The sequence below is a fragment of the Zootoca vivipara genome, chromosome 16 (genome assembly GCF_965207765.1).
Source record: "Zootoca vivipara chromosome 16, rZooViv2.hap1.1, whole genome shotgun sequence".
Lineage (NCBI taxonomy): Eukaryota > Metazoa > Chordata > Lepidosauria > Squamata > Lacertidae > Zootoca > Zootoca vivipara.
Genome location: NC_142599.1, coordinates 39,052,400 through 39,073,230, shown reverse-complemented (window position 1 = coordinate 39,073,230; position 20,831 = coordinate 39,052,400). Strand labels below are relative to the sequence as shown.

Genomic DNA, 20,831 nt, shown 5'->3' with positions numbered 1-20,831 from the left:
AAAGTACAAGAAACGATGGGGCCAGAGGGAAGGGCATTCCACAATCTGGAAAGTCACCACCAGAAAGACCCTCTCATGCCCTGTCACCCCACAAACTTCACAAAATAGTGGAGGCCCTGCTGGCAACTTAACACCTGGGCAGGTGGACCTAGGAGGAGGTGCTCCTTCAGGTATTTGGGGGCCACGTCATTCAGAGCTCTCCACAGCGCCAACCAGTGCTGGTCCTTAAGAACTGGCATAATACATGCCCAGCAAGCAATGCCATTGCACAGAGCAGGGGTAGCCAATGAGGTACCTCCAGGTGATGCTAAACTACAACTCCCATCATCCCAGGTCATTGGGCTAATGGGAATTGGAGTCCAAACCATCCAGATGTAACCACAATGGCTAATCCTGGCATGGAGTGTCCACTGCACCTGTCACAATATACCCAACCAAAACAGCAGCCTAGGCTTGGAACATTAATGGGTTATTTTGGCAACTCACTGGTAATTTCAACTAAAGCTTGCAGCAGCCTTCTTTCTGTGAGGGTTGGCCCTCTCTCTGCACCAGCAGGGTGTGGGTAAGCACAGCTCCATAGCAGAGCACATGCTTGGATTGCAGAAGGCTCCTAGGCATGGCCTATTAAATAGGATCTCTGTTAGCTGGACCAGGAAATAGCTCCTCTGTTCAAGAGCCACATCCCAGGCCATGGAAGATAGAACAATGGTTGGATCGGATTCTCTCTTCAGGCAGCTGCTTTTGGTTCATCCTAAGGAGAGCCTGCAAGATGAGGCCTGTGGCCCACCTAGGCCAGCATCCTGTTCTCACAGCGGGCAGCCAGATGCCCGTGGAGAACCTGCAAGCACAACACCTGAGTGCAAGAGCACACCCTCCTCCTGCGGTTTCCAGCAACTGTGATTCACAAGCATTGTTACCTCCAGCTGTGGAGGAAACTTTCCCCAACTTTGGGGAACAGGTCACAGCTCATTGGGCGCAGGACACACATTGCAGATGAAAGGATCTTGGGAAGGATGCGCCCAAGACCCCGGAGACCTGTGGCAATTCAGAAAGGACTCTGGGAACGGCAGACCAACAGCTTCACCCTGCCTGGAGCAGCTTCGCACACTTTATTCCAACAAGTGGTTCAAGGCTCCTAAACCTGCACTTGTGAGTACAGAACTCTCCCCAGGGAGCTGCTTAACAAGAGGCACACTCACACATCACATCCAAAGATCCTGCATTGCAGGGAGCTGGACTAAAGGACCCTTGGGATCCCTTCCCAACTCTACAGTTCTCTGATTCTCTAAAAGCACTATAGGGTCAGAACAAAGGCCCGTTTAGTCCAATACAATTCTTACAGTACTTGGCCAACATGAGATGCAATATCAGCAACACTGCACGTACCATGCTGTGTTGCCAAATCAGTATGCTCATTTGGCTGGAATGTCTGGTTTCATTTAAAAAACAAAACCAAGCTTCTAGATCTTATAGCCATGAAAACATGATCTATAGCGTATGGGCAACACCTAAAAGTCTCAGAAGCCAGGAAGACAACTGAAGATTTTAAGAGCATAGGTCATGGTTTACCAGCGTGGTGCCGCTCTAGGTGTTTTGAACTACAACTCCCACCAAGCAAAGGCAGCAGAGCCAGGGATTGCGGGAGATCAAAATATCTGAAGGGGGCCTGGCTTTGGGAAGGCTGGTTAAGGGAAGGGGCTCCATTATGCAACAATCAAAAACAGAATAAAATTATATAAAGAAATCATGCAAATCTGCTCAGTTAAAATTTCATTGATTTCAATGCTGCAACTAAGTCTTGATCCAACACTTGGCTTTTCATTAGCCCAGAACACACAGAACATCACCAGTTTATGGGCATCCTCTGCCTACTTTACAAACAAATTGCCACTGAGAAGGAAGTGGAACCCTGAGAATCAAAAGCATGGGGAAAAAATAACACACAAGAGATTGCATAGAGATTTGTGCTGTAATGTTGTTTTTTCCAGCAGAATACAAGGAATAAACAGCACAAGGGAAAAACTGGGTCGAAAAAACGAGACAGGGCAAAACATGGGATTATAAGATTTAACACACAGAGGAAAAAAATGGAACAAAACAAAAATCCCAAATGCACATCGTAATTTGTTCCCTAAAACAGCAGGGGGGGGGGAGGGAGACAAAAAAGTTTGAAATAAACGAGAGAGGGGGCTCACTCCACTTCTAGCAGACACAGACCTTCATTTTAAACTGGGGGGAGGGGAGAATGGAACGGGTGGGGTGTTTCCAGGGGGAAGGAGAAAACGGCCCACAAACTTCTTTGCTTGTTCTTGCAACCTAACAAGTCCCCGAATCCGAGGAAGAGGAGGTGGTGGTGAAGATATAGGCGTTCCTGTAACAGAATGTCGCCTGCCATGCCCAACATCTGTGGTGGCGGCTATGGGCGCAGCAAGTCACCAATGCCCACCGCTAAGGAGCATGGGAAGATTCCACAGAACGGAAAAGGTTCAGTCCTAAAGAGGAAACTAGGGTCAAACCCACTCAGAACAGCCTTGCCCAACTCGGGAGCCTTTTAGGACTTGTTGAAGGCTGCCAGCACAGCCCAGATCATCTCTGAGCCCCCCGCCTTGGCCGCTTCCGCCTCAGGGTCTCTGTCCATGAGGTCCTTGGACCGGTTCATGGCCACATCGTATTTCTCGTCGACCAGGCTGGTGAAGACGTTCTCCAGCACATCAGAGGCGTGCGCCAGGACCAGCAGGGCTAAGGTCCGCCTGTCCATACGGTGGGGATCATTGACCCACCGGTCCAGGACGCTCTCTTGCAGCTTCTTCACCAAGCGCTGCTTTTCCGTGGTGTTGGTGACCGGGTGGGTGGTCATGTCGAAGAGGAGGAAGTTCTGCTTCTCAGTCGTCAGGATCCCCTTCTCCACAAGGTTCTTGGCGATCCGCTCCCGGACGTTGCGGAGCTGGTACTGCAGCTTGAAGGGGTTCCAGGTCTCACCTGTGGGAGGCGAGGAAGAGTGTCAGCAACAAGGTCAGAACCTTGAGGGCCCATCTAGCTCGCCGTGGTCTACTCTGGCTGGCAGTGGCCTGCTAGGTTCTGAGAGGAAGTGTCTCCCAGCTGCACCAAGAGAAGCCAGAGATTGAGCTGGGCCCTTCTGTGTTCAAAGCAGATGCTCAGTTACTGTGCTACATATTTTACCTTAAAAATAAAACAAAAATTCTAGTCCTCACTGTTTTAGTTCACTCTAGCTACAGATTGTTGTTTTTTAAAACAAACAAATTCATTTATTTAATTTTAGGGATTTACATAGGTATGGGAATGTCTTTCAACCTATGATTTGCTCAGGTTCATATTACAATAATCTACAAAATATGACCTATAATACAAACTTGGTCGAGAGGTGGTTGTACTTTAGCTACAGAATTTTGCACTAACACCTTATGCCCATCAAGTTTTGGCAGCGGGGGTGGTGGTGGTGGAACATGTCTGGGGGCTAACTGTGGCCCCTGAGGCTTCTCTATTCCAGCCCTTGGGACTATCCCCAGACCAAACCAGTCACTGCCCTTGCTTCGCATCCTCCTCAAGTGCTTTTGCTTGGGATGTGTCCTTGAACCGTGACAGGGTCTCTTGCTCACCTGGAGGAAGAGACTAGAATGTAGCCTACAGTGCCATCCACTTTTGCATTTCACTATTTGCACCTGGACCCTGGAAGACAGCCTACAGGGAATGTGGCTCTCAGCCTGCAAAAAAAGGTTACGTCCATGTCCACGTTATTGGAGGGAGGGGGAGAAGGCGATAGGTTGTGAAGCTGGCTTGTTTCAAAAGGCAATACTTAGGGGATTAACCACAGTTTAGGGTTTGAACACAGGTCACTCTGCTATTTTCTTCAGAGCACTGTAGCAGCCCACAGGCATAATTTCAGTGTTCCTAATATTTTGCTTAATGTTTTACTGGATTCCTATTTACCTGAGTATCATGTACTGTACTGACTTTGTTTGTGATTTTACTAATATATACAGTGTCAACAACTTAGAGATTCTGTTATAAGAGGCATGTAAGTTCTTAAAATGAGAAGGAATCTATAGAAGCCCCAAAGGCTTAGTAGTCCTACAGTGCTCAGAAACATTTCCGCCCTCACCCGTCAGCAACTCAATCCACGTCTGCACTGTCTCAGCAGGTTCGGTGGCTTTGAGGTGCCGCAGCGTCTCGTCTAGGAGGACGTCTCCTGTCGGGGCATCTGACTTTAGGAGGACCTAGAAGGCAGAAAGAAAGCGAAAGACAAAGACTTCTGCCAAGCTCCCAAAGGCGCATTAAAACAGGCCCCAACGAACAGCCTTAGGGAGGCCAGGGAACAGGAAAAACCCTTCACCTTCCGGTCCAGCAGTCGTTTTTTCCTCATAGTCTGTGGCTCCAGCTGTATCCTTCCCCTCATTGCCAGCTCAATGAGGATGCCGCCCCGGAGGCCGGAGGAGATGCAGTCGTTCCAGAAGGATGTGTAGCCCTGAGGAGGACATCAGAAATGGACATCAGCAAAGACCCAGGAAGAGGCATGCAAAAAACTGCAAGGTCAGGCCATAAAGAGCTGGTGGTTTGGTGCAAGTCACAGACTTTAGAGGTGACCAAAGACAGGATTATTAGTCAAGGCTGTCATTAATGAATTTGAGTGGAGTTTTTTTTGGAAGGGTGATGTCAGGGGACCTTCCTACAGGGAACCTCCCCCCCTCCTGCTGACCAGCACTTCGCCCAGTGAGAGCAGCAGCTGCGGGGTCAGGTGAGGGGAATCAGGAAGTTAGTGGGATGGAGGTGTCAGGGCTCAGTGATGTTGGAGAGCCTTTGCAACGCCCTGACCAACAGGTGGAGGGGAACACGCAGCCATTTCCGGCGCCCGAATTAAGGCATGCCACCAAACATAAGGTCGGGATGAGGCGTTTCAGGGTGCCCAAGCTTTTATGCTGGTCCCACAGCGGGGAACGTCCACTCCCAGATTCTGTGAGTGACTGAGAGGTCCTGTTTTCTGCTATCTCTGCACTATAAATACCATGCACAATAAAACTCTTAAAGACAGAGCGGACTCGGGCATCTTTACTCAAGAGTAGCCGCAACAGCACCACTACAGGTGGGGATGGTGATGCTTGTTTTATGCTGCTGTTTTGTCTCTTTCACAAAACAGATGGGATAAAAGTTTTGGGCTGTATCCAAAGTTTAACAACTCAGAGCAATGTTTAAAAAGCATCAGATATAGCTAACTTAGGTCTATTTCAAAGAGTATTCCAAGAGCATAAGACGAGTGTGCTGGATCTGGCCAAGGGCCCATCTAGTCCAGCCTCCTGTTCTCACAGTGGCCAACCAGATGCCCCAAAGGGAAACCAGCAAGCAGGACCCGTGTGCAAGAGCACTGTCTCCCCTCCTACGGCTTCCAGCAACTGGTTTTTAGAAGCATCACTGCCTCCAGCAGTGGAGGGAGAGTACAGTCACTGTGGACAGTAGCCACTGATAGCCTTGTTCTCCTCCAGGAATTTATCTAATCCTTTTCTAAACCCATCTAGGTTGGTGGTTGTCACAGCTTCCTGTATAAGTGAGTTCCATAGTTTAACTATGTACTGTGTGAAGAAGTCCTTCTGTTAATCTGCCCTGAATCCTCCAACATATAGCTTCATTGGATGTCCTTTGCTTCTTAGTGTTACAAGAGGGGGTGGGGATTCCACGCATAATTTTATACACTTCTATCATGTCACCTGATCACCCAAGTGTAGACGGGGGGGGGGGGATTTCCAGTGACAGCCAGAGACACCGCCCCCCCCCCACTGCTCCGATCCAAACTTCTACCAGTTAGGGATTAACTTTTGATGAAGCTGTTCCAAGTTGAAGAACAACTCAGTCTTCCTTTATAGAAAAAGGAGAGGAAGTGCTGAGCCCAAAAGGAGCTGCAGCCTGCCAGATGGAAGGCAGTGCTTCCTATGCAAACACCCAGCCCATTATTTCAACAGCTACATTGCTTGTTTCAGCCTAGGCAAAAAGAAAAAAAGAAAAAAGTGTGGCATTTTAAAAGCCTATTAACAGCTAGAATCAGGCCTTTATTTACCTTTAAAAAAACAACCCTCCACTTCCTCATAGCAGAACATGCCGGATAAGAGTGTAATTGGAAAGACCAAAGAAAGTCTCTTTTCCACCCATGACCTTTCTTGACGTTTCACAAGGATACAGAGAGCAGCCTTAAGTTCAGGAGTTTTATTTCTTATGCAAACAAATTCTGTGACATCAGTGGCTGCGGATTAGGCTCAATTTCAACAGTTCAAGGTATCACAGAGAAACTTCTTGGGAGTGTCTTCTCAAAGAAGGAGGCTGTGTATGTTCAATGTCAGTGCAGAATTTCTGACTGTGACAGGCTCAGCTTCCATTCTGGGGTCAGAGCAAGTTTCTAGTCCTCATTGAAAGGAGTCACACTGGATGTGGTTTTTATGGAACTTGGTGCCTCAATTGAAAAGCTAAAATTCAGATTTCTAGTAACAAAACTAGGAAAATGTCACACATACATGTCTCTGTACAAATTCAGCTGTCCCCTCAAGACCTATTTACTTTTGCAGCTGTTTGGGGGCATAGTAAAAGTAGCACTATGGATATCATTGTCTCACCCATGTATTTTAGATTATGACTTTTCTTTTTTCAATTTTGCATTTTTAGATGCTGCTGGCTGTCCTACACTCTTTATAAGGGTGGGCTATAAGGAATGATGATGGGCTGCATCCAACTATTCAGAAAAGACCCAGTGAAATCAATGAAGCAATGTCCATTAATTTCCATTAATCATGTCCATTAATTTCAACAGTTCTACTCTGTGGTTGTGCAACACCACAAAAAACTCAATATCATGTTACTTAAGACCTGAAAGGTATGCCTCAATTAAAGATTTATTGTGGAAATCAAAAACCTAAAAAAAAGCTTTGGAATTTGAGATATTAATTCTGACACTGGCATTCTAAATTTCAAGAATGATAGTTCAAATTACAACTTTACAACCTGCATTCTTGCAACAGACCAGTTCAGAATAGGCCTGAAAAGCACAGAAATCAAATTGCACTCCACCCAAATCTATTTCACTTTGGCCATAAAACTTGTTCATTTTATTGGAGTGTACCTACAAGTATGCATGCTAAGGACCCACAGACTCTGACAGCAAACAAAGTGGACCAAGGATAATTCCAAAGTCTTTTTTTTTAAAAAAAAATGGCCCCCAGCCACACTGATACAGGTGCTTCAACTCTTAGATGTAAAGTCAGTAAGTTAAACTCCCGGAATGATGCCTCGCCCCAGCAGAGGAAATAAAGTTGAAGAACCAGTCTGAGTCAAACCACTGAACGGGAAAAACAAACACGGATCAAGAGTTCCGGCAAGACCAGGGCTTTAAATCAAATGCAGAAGTGCCACTCTTCCAAATCACTCCAGCTCTTCTGGGGGTGCCTGAGCCCCACTTCTCTCTCCAGCTGCAGCTGCAAAGTGAATCACATTTAGGCTGTGTAGCCCCCATATGGATCTGCCCCCCCCCAAAAAAGAATTGGGGGAATGGTAGTTTACCCCTGACTGAGCTACAATTCACATCATCATTAACAAACCACAGTTTCCAGGTTTCTTTGGGGGAAGTCATGCACTTTAAATGAATGTGTGTCTGCAGCCCAGTCAAAATGGATCAATGATTGATTAACACGGGGGTAGCCAACAAGGGACCCTCTAGGTGATGCTGGACTACAACTCCCATCATCCCTGGCTGATGCAGCTGAAGGGGGATGTGGCTCAGCAACAACATTGGCAGACCCTGGCATAACACATTTCAATTGTCCCACAGCTCATGCAGGTGCAGTGAATAAGCACATCTTGCCTTAATCGTCAGGCTAAGTCACTATCTTGGTGCCTAGTCTACCTCAAAGGTTTGTTGCAAGTATAAGAAAGGGGTTAAACACTGCTCTGTGACCCTAGAAGGACAATAAAACTTCTACTATGATGTCAACCACACTCAGGGTTCACCTAGCATACAACTTAGTTTATTTATTTATTTCAGATATTTATATACGACTTAAAATTAAGAACCTCTAAGCAGTGTAGATAATAAAAAAGAGAATAAGAACAATTAAAATTCATCCTAAAAGCTACAAAACTTCCTTAAGATGCCTGCTCAAATAAGGAAATTTTTGTTCATGCCTGAAGTTCAGCAAGGAGGGTGCCTGTCAAATCTAGGGAGGCAGCTTTGGAAATCACCCAAAGCCCTTTTGGCTGCAGCCACAAAGCTATCTGTGTTCCTCCTTGAACCTGTTTGAGAGGACAATAAAGAAGTTTACACTCCCTCAAGCATTTGGGATTTAGCTGGGAACATGATTTCAGTTGCTTTGCTTCCTGGTGGCACGGCAGTAACAGGGGTGGGTACAAATTTCTCCTATGCACCCTTGCTAAGCCACAGTTTAGGCCCAGTGCTTTGTGAAAAATGAGACCATTAACACTTAAAACCATGGTTTGTTTCACTAACCATGGTGAAATGTTGTGTCAATATACCTACACTGAGAATTAAGGACTGGCCACAAACCAGCTGGTGAAATGGGCTGGAGCAAACTTGCAAACCAGGTTAGGAATTAATTTGTACTAAACAAGCCACGGTTGTGTCAGCTTCCCTGGCTCCATGTCAGGGAGCTTAACCAAGATTTAAAAACATCCAACTGTGGCTAATGTTAACTATGCTTAAGTGTGATGGGTGCCCTGGGCTACTGTCCCTGCACCATTGCAAAAAAAAAAAAGTGGGGGTTTGATGCTGTTAAATGTGCTGTTGTAAGACAACCTGGGCCAGCTCCTAGGAACGGAGGAAGCTGCCTTATTCTGAGTCAGATAGTTGGGTCCATCCAGCTAAATATTTCTATGCTGAGTAGAACAGCCCTCCAGGATTTCTGGCAGGAGTCCCTCCCAGCCCTACCTGGAAATGCCGCCGGGGATTGAACCTGGGACCTTCTGTTTGCAAGGCAGATCCTCTACCATTAAACTATGGCCCTTCCCAACAGCGGAAGTCAACCACCTACAATATACTCATGCAGCATAAGCATGCAAATCAGTTCCTACAGTTCATGCCCTGGGGGAAAGAGAGTCACAAGACAGGTGCAGCTGGAGTCCTGATGCCATGACTCAATTTAAAAGGGTTCCCCAAAGGACAAGGAGTCACTTACAGAACACATCAGGATAATATTGTAATCTAGGCTAGTGATGTCTGTCTGGACTAGCAAGCAAATGCAGCTTTCCCTGACAGAGCTTATTCCCTCCCCCTTCTCCTTGCACTGCTTATACAGGTATTGTACCCTATGTCTGCACGCCAAGACAGGGACTCCAAAGACAGGGGTGCAGCTTTAAAAAACAATCAGAACTTGCCATCCTTCTAAACGGGACAAGGGAAGGGAAGTCAATTCGTGTGCAGCCAAGGCACGAACCAGCAAGGTCCACATGGTGTCACAAGTAGCAGTGATGGTCACCAACTTGGAAAAGAGGATTAAAGAGGGGGAGAAGACAATCAGCAGGCTACTGGCCACGTCGGCTTTTCTCTGCGCTAGGGTTGGAGGCAGCAGGCTTCTGAATACCAGTTGCTGGGAAATAATAATAATAATTTATTATTTCTACCCTGCCCATCTGGCTGGGTTTCCCATCTGGGCGGCTTCCAACAAAAGATTAAAAATAAATTAAATACATTAAAACATCAGTCATTAAAAACCTCCCTAAACAGGGCTGCCTTCAGATGTCTTCTAAATGTCATATAGTTGTTTATTTCTTTGACATCTGATGGGAGGGTGTTCCACAGGGAAACAAGTGAAGAGAGTTGCTGTTGCACTCAGGTCCCGCTTGCTGGATTCTCTATAGTTATTCGGTTGGCTACTGTGAGAACAGGATACTGGACTAGATGGGGGATTGACCAGATTCAGCAGGTCTCTTTCAGTGTGCTTATGGGACCTCCAGGTCCAAGGGCAGTCTATCTAGATTCTTAGGTTCTTTGCTGTATTGGCCGCTGTGAGATTAGGAAGCAGGACTAGATGGGCCCCCTCTGGCCTCATCCAGCTGCAGGGCTCTTCTTAGATTCTGGCAGGCTCTAAAAACCTAACATGTACTCGTTTTTCACCAAACTGGCTTCTATTTATTGTGAACTCAGTCAAGACAAAGGTTCTCTCTCGCTCACTACAAATATCTCAGTACAATATAACATTAGTTTGGCAACTGCATGACAAGAGCTCCAATGGTCTAGCAGTTCTGAAAACTAGTCCTGGGCAGCAGTGATCCTATGATATGCCTCCTAACTTCCACCCTCTTTTGATGTGGGAAGTGTATGTTACTAGACTTGATCAGTGGCAAAAGCTTCGACAAGTGTCTATAGAAAAGCTGTGCAAATGAGCAATTCCAAACTGGTTTACCTCCATAATTACTAACCAAGGACTGCCCAGGTGCAGGACTGACACACCTTTGGACAGAGGATTTTCTGCAAAAAAGGAAGAGCACTGAAAGCAATGTATAAATGGTAAAGATACCAGTTGGGTCAGTCCAGAACTGGTTTTAAAATGCAGTCCTCCTACTCCATCTTGGACACTGCCCACGGACACTAATAAATTTCTTCTAAAGGAAAGAAGGAAAAGAGTCCTGGCAAAGTCAGTTAGAACCTTTGCGAAAAATCACAGTATCATAGAATGGTAGAGCTGGAAGGGATCCCAAGGGTCATTTATTCCAATCCCTTGTAATGCACAAATCACAGCTATGTTGTCAGAACTAGAATCTGCCCACAAGCTTGATTCGATCCGTTTATGGACACTGTCAAAACCAAGCCTCTCTGACTTGGAACGGGTTTTAATTGAGCGTAGCTGGTTGTCTCCTTGGTGTTGTTTGGCAACCTTCTGGAGTTTTATTAGTTACTGTTTTGAATTTCTGCTTTACAATATTATTTATTTCATTGGAATTTTGACAGCTGCCCAGGGTTGTTGTTTTGGCAAGATAACACAGGATATTTATTTTAAAATCAACAACCACAAATACATAAATATGAAGAGAATCTGTTCTATCACCAATAACTACTGGAATCGATGGTCACTGTCCTTACCCTGCAGACATGAAAACTTTTCAGATTGAACGGATCACATTTTATGGCCTTTTCACACACACTGCACATATATTTTGCTAATTTCATGCACCTCACAAAATCTTATGCCATAATAAATGGGGAGCCATCAAGAAACTTTTTTTCTGGTGGGATATAATGGAGGAGGGGACTAAAGGATATCCAACATTCTGGGCCAGAACAAGGGGAGAAAATCTGGCAAAATGTTTGCCAATGTGCATACAGACCCTTCTTATGCCCAGCCTTTTCTGCTCACAATAAGAAACAGGTTCAAATCAACTGAATCCCACCACCGGTAAACCCTGGCAATCTGGCTCTCGCCACACACCTCCACTGTCTTCGCTCTGGCTCCTCAAATTTCATACAAGAACTGCCCACATGTCTCTGGCTTATCTTAACCACTACGGCAGTGCAGTGTAGTGGTCAGAGTATCAGACTAGAACTGGGAAGATGCAGATTCTAACACCACACTCAGCACAGGGCCCATCAGCATCTCTCATCCTAGCCGACCTCATAGGGTGCAGGTGTGGGTAAAAACAGGAGGGAGCTAACTGAAGGAAAAGTTGGATATAAATGTAATAAATAAGAAACTGCCTTATACCAAGTCAGGACGCTGGTCTGTTTAGCCAGGATTGGACCTGGATCCTTCTGTAAGCGAAGCAGATGCTTTGCCATCAAAGCTGATCCTCTACCACTGCCCTGAACTGTAAGGTTCTGGTCTTCATGGTTCTGAAGAAAGGGGCTAATTTTAAAAAGGAAGCTGCCTTATCCAGGGTCAGGCTATTGGTTTGCCTACCTTAGCATTGTCTACACTGACTGGCAGCAGTTCTCCAAGGTTTCGAAAAGTCTCTCCCAGCCCTACCTGAAGATGCCAGGGATGGAAGCAGGGACCTTCTACATGCAAGCAGAAGCTGTACCACTAAACTACAACCCTTCCCCCATAAATAATCTCATGCAGAAGAGAAAGCGGTGCATACTGAAGACACAACTCTCCACCTTGACCTTTGACAGACAAGCTGTCTTGCTTAATTTCTACTGTCCTGTTTTGGATAGTGTGGTTTTATTTGTCTTTATAATTGCATATCATATTGCTGTAAACCACTCTGGGACCTTATGGTGAATGGGTGGGCAAGAAATCCTACAAATAAGATAAAATAGTAATAAAAACCTTCTCAGGACATACATGCTGGCTTGTTTTCCCCAGGGAATCTCAGATTTCTTCTCCTCTAGATCTGCAGCTGACTGTGCAGTTAAGGAAGTCACTGAGGTACCTTCTGCCAGTCAATAGCAGTTAAGTGTGCTTGACTAGGACCTGGGAGATCAGGGTTCCAATTCTGACTCAGCCAGAAGGCTCACTGGGCGACCCTGGGCTGCTTACTGTCTTGTGACCTAGCCTTCCTTGCAGGGTGGTTGCGAGGGTAAAACGGGGTGCACCTGGCATCTTCACGATGCAGCTTTCGACAAATGCTGAAGATGCAGCTCTTAACCCTGGCCTTTGACACCTGAGATGTGCCTGGCCTGTTCCTGCAAATGCAATCTGCTCTGTTTTTAATTCTGAATTTTAAATTGTTGTAACCCTCCTTGGGAGCTCCTGCTGAAGGGCCGTTAATCAATGCAACAACAAGGCTTTTGTACCTCTTTATCCTTCAAGCCGAGGAGCAGCACCTCCTCCATGAGGGTGAGGCGGATGTCTTTGGAGTCTCCGAAGTCTTCCTCGCCCAAAGTCTTGTCTGGTATGGAGTCCTCCTCACCCTCCAGCCGCTTGTCAACGTTTCGCCCGACATCTGCCCGCCGCCCCCGGTGAATTAACGTCGTCATGGTCTCTCTGTCGTGCCTAGGAACAGAGAGAGAAGAGTGGGGAAAGATATAATATATGTATCTCCTGCAAATAGTTCTTTGTGATGCTCCTGGTTTCTAGGGGAAGGGCCACAGTTCAGGGTCAGAGGAACTGCTCTGCAAACAGAAAACCCCAGGTTCAGTCTCCAACATCTCCAGGTAGGGCTGGAAAACACTCTCTCTCTGAAACCCCACGCTGCCAGTCAGTGCAGACAATAATGAGCTGGATGGACTGATTGTCTGACTCGGTATAAGAAAGATTCTTATGTATTTAGGTATTCAGAACAAGGAGGGCTGGGATCTCACTGCATGGTTAGGGGAATGGCTGCAGCTCAAAGCCAGAAGATTTGACTTGTGTGTGGAAGGTCCCAGGCTCAACCAGTGGAAAAGTACAGCTGACAGTGTCCAAAACCTTGGAGAGTTGTGGCCAGTCTGTGCTAAAATGAGCTAAATTTAAAATTCAATATCAAAAGCTACTGAAAGCAAATAACAGACACAGGAATAAACCACCGTCTTGCAAAACATCCTCAGGCAAACCCCTCGTTTTTCAGCATTCCTAACTGTCTGCAGCAAAGATAACATAAGGATATGCAATTATTAAGTCTTTGAGACAGGCAATATAAATAATAATAATCTAAAGCAGCAATTTTACAAACACCGAAGCTGCACTCCTAACCCAGCCAGTGTGGTGCAGTGGTTAGAGTCTTGGACTAGGGCCTGGGAGAGACCAGGGTTCAAATCTCCACTCGGCCATGAAGCTGCGTGTGACCTTGGGGGACAGGTACTGTTTCTCAGCCTAACCTGCCTCAAAGGGTTGTTATGGGGATTCGTGGGGGTGGGGGAGAAGCCTTGAGCTCCTTGGAGGAATATGGTGGGATATAAATGCAATAAATAAATAAAATAAATGAACAACCGTGCCTATTCAGAACATTTATTGAATTGAAGGGGGCTTACTCTCAGGTAAGTTGGGTTAGTGCTGCAAACTTTCTGGGATAAGTATATACTGACGTCTACTGCTGAGTAAACAGAGATAGCATAAGGTTGCACACATGCCCGTTTTTTCTTTCCATTTCACCATAAAACCACTGCTTCTCCTTGGCACAAACTAGAAAGAGGTGGGTAGGTAACACCACATCCTGTGCCTCCCACAGCTAAAGAAATGTAGCCTTTCCTGACCCACAAATTAAACTGAGTGGTGCATGTGTAACTTCACACTTATAACATGTAATTTAGTGCAACAATTTGCATACCACTTAATCACAAAATCAAAATCCAATCAAAAACCCAGCTGGAATAAAAATGCTTTAAAAATTCTTCAGTTTTACTGCATTGAGATGTCACCTTTCCCTTCATGATGCTCAAGCTGGCCTATGCAGCTCTCCCCAGTCTTTGTATTATTGTGGCAACAACCCTGCGAAGTAGGCCACGCTGAGAGGTGGCGACTTTGTCCAAGATTGCCCAGGAAGTTTCATGGCTGAGTGCTGGGGGCCTCCCCTAGGCCCTAGCCTAGGACTCAAACCTCTACTGTTTCAAACTGCAGTTAAACAGGTACAGATTATGTTTAGCTGTCTGATTATATTTCGGTATGCATTTATGAGAACCAATACAATTACTTAACTAAATAAAAATATAAAAGGAACAGAGGCGTGGGGCAGAAGAAGCAAGGAAGGGATTGGAACCATAAGCAGACACCTCTCTCTTGAACACGTTGCAAACAGATCATTCTAAGAAGAAACAGCTATGAGATTACATTTTATACCACCTTTAAAACAGGGTGTTAAGTTAAACTCAATGCGGTTTGTAGCCTAAACAACGAAGGAAACAAGCAGCATAATCAAGATTTATCAGGTGCACCACCACAATCAGGATTACGGTTCCCCCTCTTAATTCCTAGATGTGGGGCAGAAACCCACTGCCTTCCCCCACCTCTGAAAATGTACACATTAAAACGAAGGGGGAGGGTTCCTTTATGCACCCAAGGGTGCCAAGGCTTTGATCGCGCCTAGAAAGTCCTTTCCCAGACTCACCTGTAATAATGCCCTGTTCTCCCCTCCTCCTCCACCTATTACTCAAGTTGCTCGCTTGCTTCTTAATGGGAAAACTGGGGAATCCTAAGCTGAGCAAACTTTACTTCCTGGTTCATCGGCAAAAAGGAAGGGGGAGGAGGAGAAAGGGAAAGGAGGATAAAAAATACACCCCCAGCACATCAGCTTCCTGGTTTCCCTGGGAAACCTACCCTGGTGTGTATGCAAAGGGCAAATGAAAAGACCTGCTGCAAAGGAATTCACCAATAGGCTCCTTGGAAAGGCGGGTTTTACGCCTCTCTTTGTTTCAACAGACAAACTTGCAAAAAAAGAGGGGGGCACGATTAATTAAGTAAAAAAAGGATGGGAGGTGCTTACGGGATCGACAGCAGAGGAAACCAATGGAGAGGGAGAGAGCGCGGCTGGCTTTTCCAAGGCCAAGGAACCAATGGTCTTTTTGCACACACATACACAACATTGGTGTGCACCACGGGAAAAAAGGAGGTGTGCCCAAGCAAAGGTGTTAAGGCGCTTGCGCAGATGTTTGCATGCCGGGTTAAGGATTGCTAGTTTTTGTTTTGTTCTTGCATCTTGGTCCTGCGCAAGATTACTCGGGAGTAAATCCCCCCCCCCTCTCCGAATGCAAGGAGTGACGGCTTCTCCCTCCTTCCCTCTTTTTTCCTCTTCACCAAGTTTGCATGGGATGGAAGGTTTTGCAGGCCGCGTTCGGTGCATGTTGTGTCCACCTTTCTTCTACCCATCCCGTCCCTGTTTTCCTTGTGTATCGTGTCAGACCATTGGCCCGTCTAGCTCCGTATTGTCTACACCAGGCATCCCCAAACTTCGGCCCTCCAGATGTTTTGGACTACAATTCCCATCTTCCCCAACCACTGGTCCTGTTAGCTAGGGATCATGGGAGTTGTAGGCCAAAACATCTGGAGGGCCGCAGTTTGGGGATGCCTGGTCTACACTGACTGGCAGCGGATTTCCAGGGTTTAAGGAAGCGGTTTTCTCCTAGCCCTACACGGAGAAGTGATTGGACCCAGGACCTTCTGACTTTTGGCCCTTCCCTTAAAAAAATAAAGTAAAATTTCACTTCTGATGAAGGGCTGGTTTCGGTGTTTCAAATGTGGGGACATCCCCAGCTCACCTGGGGATGCCAGCGAATCAGCTACTGCTTATACTTCCCTTATAAACCTTCCCTGTTTATATTGACATATATTGAAAACAAAACCCCTAAAGCTGTTAAGGCGGGAGAGGGCAGACTTTCAGACTCAACAGATCTCCTTTTGCTTCCACCTGAACCTCAAGATCCAGCAGCTAAAGCCACCCGTCAGGGATTCTTTTAGCCGGGATTCCTGCATTGCAGGGGGTTGGACTGGATGGCCCTTGGGGTGCCCTTCCAACTTCTAGGATGCAAAATGGGAGAATGGATCTCGCAATCCCAGTTTAACCGCTTCTCTGCTTTATTTAAAGCCACCTCACTGGGGCGAACGTGGGTGTCTCTTATTTTCTTTTTTATTCTATTGATAATAAAATTTATATCCTGCCTCTCGCCGCCACTCACGGTGCCACATGGGGCGGAACAATTTTAAACCCGTTTTAAAAAAGCTTTTGTTGAACCCCTTGGGGGTCACCCAGCGACCCTTGCAGATTGACTTGCGGGCGGCCCTGAGATCTCGCAGTAGATCCTGATCTGCTTTCTGCCGCAGGGATACATTTCCCCAAGATAATCTGCTTGTTCTGGAAAGACTGCTGGGCTGACAGCTGTGTCCCTAGGAAAACATCTTCTCCAGTGCCCACTTTAAAGACTGCAAACAAGGAAAACGCAATTATTTGAGACTTTTAGCCAAGACCCCATCAGGGCATATGTTAAATTTAGATTTCCTGATATATTTGCCTCCTCGTTTGCTATTCTCATGCCCATTCACCCGTCTTGGAGAACCCGGTGGCTCTCTGCCGCTTCAGGGAACCCCCTTTCCCCAGTAATAAAATGGGAGGTCAAGCTCCACCAGTGGATTTCTTAGCTGCAGTGGAGATTTGAACTCGGGTCTCTTTTCTTTTTCTAACGGATTTTGGTATTTTTATATTGCCTGTCAGGCCCAAAGTAGTTCAGAAAGGAAAGTGTAAAAACGTGTTGAAGCATAAAACAGTAGCCATCTAACAAGGCATGGATGAAACAGTGGCATTTAAAATGACAAATTAGCAAGCCTTGTACATACTTGGTTTTTTCTTGCACATACAGGTGTGTGTGTGTCATATTTTTCCGTGTATAAGGCTAGGTTTAAAATTGGGGCTCATCTTATACACGGGTAGTTCTGAGGGGTGGGTTTTTTTATTTGGAGTCCTCAAAAATAGGAGGCGTGTTATACATGGGGGCGTCTTATACAGTACTGTACATGCAAAAAGATGGCCTGTGTGTGTGTACACACACACACACACAAGGCCATAATTTGCTCTTCCATTTCCCTCTCCATTAGAGCCTTTTGAATTTTAAAGCCTTCTGATGAGGCTCTTTCGTTTATACCGACATGAGCTTCTTTGAGAGAATAATCCCATTTTATTATTTCTACGCAGTACTGTATAAAAATTTTTTGTTATAAATTTAAGTCACTTTGAGGTCACCCATAACAGAAAACACTCAATAAGTGGATACAGAAATGTGGCCGAATTTTTCTCCTCAGGAACTTCTGCTGGGCCTGAGAGACTGTGGATTTATATTTTCGTGTCTGAGGAGGAGCAGACATGACAGTCCCTCTGAAACTGCTTTTTGATATGCCAACAGGGCAACTTTTCTTCTCTTTTGACTAGGGCCTGGGAGACCTGGGTTCAAAACCCCCCTTGGCCATGAAGATAGCTGGCTGACCTTGGGATCCAGTCACTGTATCTCAGCCTGTCCTACCTCACAGGGTTGTTGTGGAGGATAAAGAGGGGAGAGAGACAAAATGCATGCCACTTTGAGCTCCTTGGAGGAAAGGCAGGATATAAATATAATAAATATGATATTGTGTGGTGTCTAATGATCCAGAGATCCCCCCCCCCCCCGCTTTATGCTTTGTTCCTCAAACAGTTCATGAACGGCTGAGATTTTGACAAGGACTAGAATCCCCAGGCACTTTTAATACGATTTGATGTTCTTTTATCACTTAATACTGCAGAACCATCATTTTCAAGACAACCATTGTCACAAGCCTGGCAAATCTGGAACTAGACTTGGCAGCCAAATAGTGCAAACCGTCTTTCTTTCTTTCTTTATGCGGAGACCATTATTTTCCTTTCCTTTCACGACCTGGACTTTGTTACTTAATCCATACGTGACTGCACTTCTTCTACATGCCTGTTCTATGGGTTTGGTTTGGTTTACATCTGTTATGATAAATGTTCTCTCCAATTTATATACGTTATAAAATGAAATGAAAAAATCTTTACAGAAGAAGAAGATATCTATTCCTGAAAGGAATGGCCCCTAGTTTCAGGAGCTGCTTGCTCGGGCCAAGAAACAGGGAGCCATTGTCCCTTCTCCATTTTGTTTCTGTGCTTCAGACGCCAGCGCCTCAGCGCAGCCCTTTAGCTTTTACAGTTTTATGGCTTATTAATTTATATACCGCTTAAAACCAAAATAGGCTTCTTGCCACATTATGGGCCAATAAAAGAGAAAGAGGGGAACTGGCCACCTTCCTTCAGCCTGCCTGGGCTGTCACTGTGAGGGGAGGGAACGACTGGTAAGCCTGCTAAGGTTTATTTTTTAAAAGGCGGGAAAAGAGGAAAGGCCTCATTGACAACCCCTTCCTTCACTGTCTTATTGGTTGCTGCTGGAAGCCATCTTTACCAAGGCCTTTGGCACATTTGAGAGGCATGTTTTTCAGGACCCACCCTGTTCCTGTGACCTTAATTTGGCTGAACTGTTTTTAATTTCATAATTTTTAATTGTTGCAACCTGCCCTGGGACTTGCTGGGGAAGGGCGGGTAACAATTATAACAATTTTGTGGCCGCTGAGGAGATGACAGAGATGGCGCTGGCCCTCCAAATTGACCACAACTGTGCCGTACATATAAAGCGCTATTATACAGAAGAAGAAGAAGAAGAAGAAGAAGAAGAAGAAGAAGAAGAAGAAGAAGAAGAAGAAGAAGAAGAAGAAGAAGAATTTATACCCCGCCCATCTGGGCGGCTTCCAACAGAAGATTAAAAATACATTAAAACATCAGTCATAAAAAACTTCCCTAAACAGGGCTGCCTTCAGATGTCTTCTAAACGTCAGATAGTTGCTTATTTCTTTGACATCTGATGGGAGGGTGTTCCTCAGGGCGGACGCCAATATCTTTAAAAGTCATGGCTTTCACCAGCCAAATAATCCTGGGAACTGTAGTTTATTAAGGGTGCTGAGAGTTGTTAGGACCCCCCCCCCATTTCCCTCACAGAACTACAATTTACAGAGTGGTTTAACAACCAATCCCTCTTCCCAGGGAACTCTGGAAATTGTAGCTCTGTCAGGGAACGAGGGAGTCTGAGGAAAGGCTGAAGGAACTTTCACCCCAGAGAAGACGCAGAGTCCATGGATAGGTTTGCAATAGGATGCTTCAGATTAACAGACAGAATGTCACAAAGATGAGGACCAAATCTTGTTTTCCGCTGCACAGGTGCACATTCAGGTTGAGGAAAAGCTTTCAAGCTTATGCATGAGGTGTGGGAATAGTGTGTGGCTTGGGGTGAGTCCCGAGGGCCAGATAGAGATACCTTAAGGGCCACCATCACTGGCCTAAAGAAACAATGTGTGGGATAACCAGCCTCATATGTAACCAACATACTTAAGTCGAATTAATGCAAGGAGGGGGAAGACCATAAAGTAAGCTGTCCTGGCAGGCTTAGCTCACCTTGGGAGGGACTAGGTCACGGCAGTCCAGCCTCTCAGACCAAGTGGGCTGCAACTCACTTTGGTTGCAATTAAATCCCCATATCGTAAATTAAAGTGTTCTCAATATAGTTAATCTTCTTTAATATACACACTTAATTGATTATATATATATATATAGCCAAATATAATACACAAACAGATGTATGCACTTTCACTCTCAGTGCAGACTTTGAGGTGCAACAAGAGACACTATTGGGATATGATATTCTGCAGCACATCATAGAGTCCAGGTATAAAGATGTGTAAAATAAGCCATATTTCTTAAAGACCCTAGCCTCCGCTGTGCCTCGATTTTCCCAACAGAAATGCAACAATGGCTGAGTGCCTAGAACCCCCTGAAATTTTGCTACAACTTGCAGAGATTGGACTTTCCCTTGCTGGAGGGAACAGAGGCTGGACAGCTATCTGGATTTTGTGCGTTGAGCAGGAGACTAGCTGCCTAGAAGTCTCCCTTCAGCTTTGATTCATTGACTAAACAATTTGAATCTATCTATTCCAATTTCTCATTTTTCACAATCCTAAATTTAGTTATCCGTATTTCTCCTTCAGCTTGTGTGTGTGTGTGTGTGTGTGTGTGTGTGTGTGTGTGTGTGTGTTTTAAAGGAACCCCTTAAGATATGCCAACATTTTAGTCTGCATTTTCCCCAATTGTTTTGTATGCAGTTTTCCAAAATACCCTTCTTTGGAAGCAATTTTTCCAACTGCACATTTTTGTAGGTTATTTTCACCAATATACACATTTTTGTGCACAGATGCCGAACTACATTGCAAAATTAGGAGGAGTGAGAATTTCAAAAGGTAAGTGAGCCAAAAAGGCAAGTGAGTCAAAAAGCAGCTATTATTTTTTAAAGTGTTAGGTATGTTCGCAGTAAAATGTGAACCAAACTGAATTTCTACCCCATTCCTACTCTACTGTGGCATTCAAAATGGCAGACCATACAAGGCCAGAAGTCT

At 45.5% G+C, this 20,831-nt stretch overlaps 1 protein-coding gene and 1 long non-coding RNA gene across 3 annotated transcripts; one reads left to right on the top strand and one right to left on the bottom strand.

The window, feature by feature from the left end:
* Nucleotides 1-1,950: 1,950 nt before the first annotated feature.
* GOLPH3L (golgi phosphoprotein 3 like) lies at nt 1,951-15,184 on the bottom strand. Of its 2 annotated transcripts, none has more exons than XM_088660035.1 (5): nt 14,968-15,184; nt 12,740-14,664; nt 4,352-4,483; nt 4,121-4,235; nt 1,951-2,979 (listed from the first exon to the last, which is right to left on the bottom strand). In XM_088660035.1, the coding sequence occupies exons 2-5, from the start codon at nt 12,920-12,922 to the stop codon at nt 2,552-2,554; spliced, it is 858 nt and encodes a 285-aa protein (XP_088516161.1). In that variant the 5' UTR covers nt 12,923-14,664; nt 14,968-15,184; the 3' UTR covers nt 1,951-2,551. The 2 variants fall into 2 exon arrangements, with proteins under 2 accessions (XP_088516161.1, XP_034954869.2); XM_035098978.3 differs by having other exon boundaries at nt 12,740-12,938.
* Nucleotides 4,189-7,298, top strand: LOC148683211 (uncharacterized). The gene is made up of 2 exons (XR_015947553.1): nt 4,189-4,548; nt 6,664-7,298. It is a non-coding gene; the product is annotated as an uncharacterized LOC148683211 (long non-coding RNA).
* Nucleotides 15,185-20,831: the final 5,647 nt, after the last annotated feature.

Bases quoted from the DNA above. Each gene is read 5' to 3' on its own strand.
- GOLPH3L (XM_088660035.1), bottom strand. From the start codon at position 12,922: ATGACGACGTTAATTCACCGGGGGCGGCGGGCAGATGTCGGGCGAAAC. The intron at 4,484-12,739 runs GTACAAAAGCCT...TGTCCTCCTCAG, and splicing joins TCGGCTTGAAGGATAAAGAG to GGCTACACATCCTTCTGGAA. The intron at 4,236-4,351 runs GTGAAGGGTTTT...TCTGCCTTCTAG, and splicing joins AACGACTGCTGGACCGGAAG to GTCCTCCTAAAGTCAGATGC.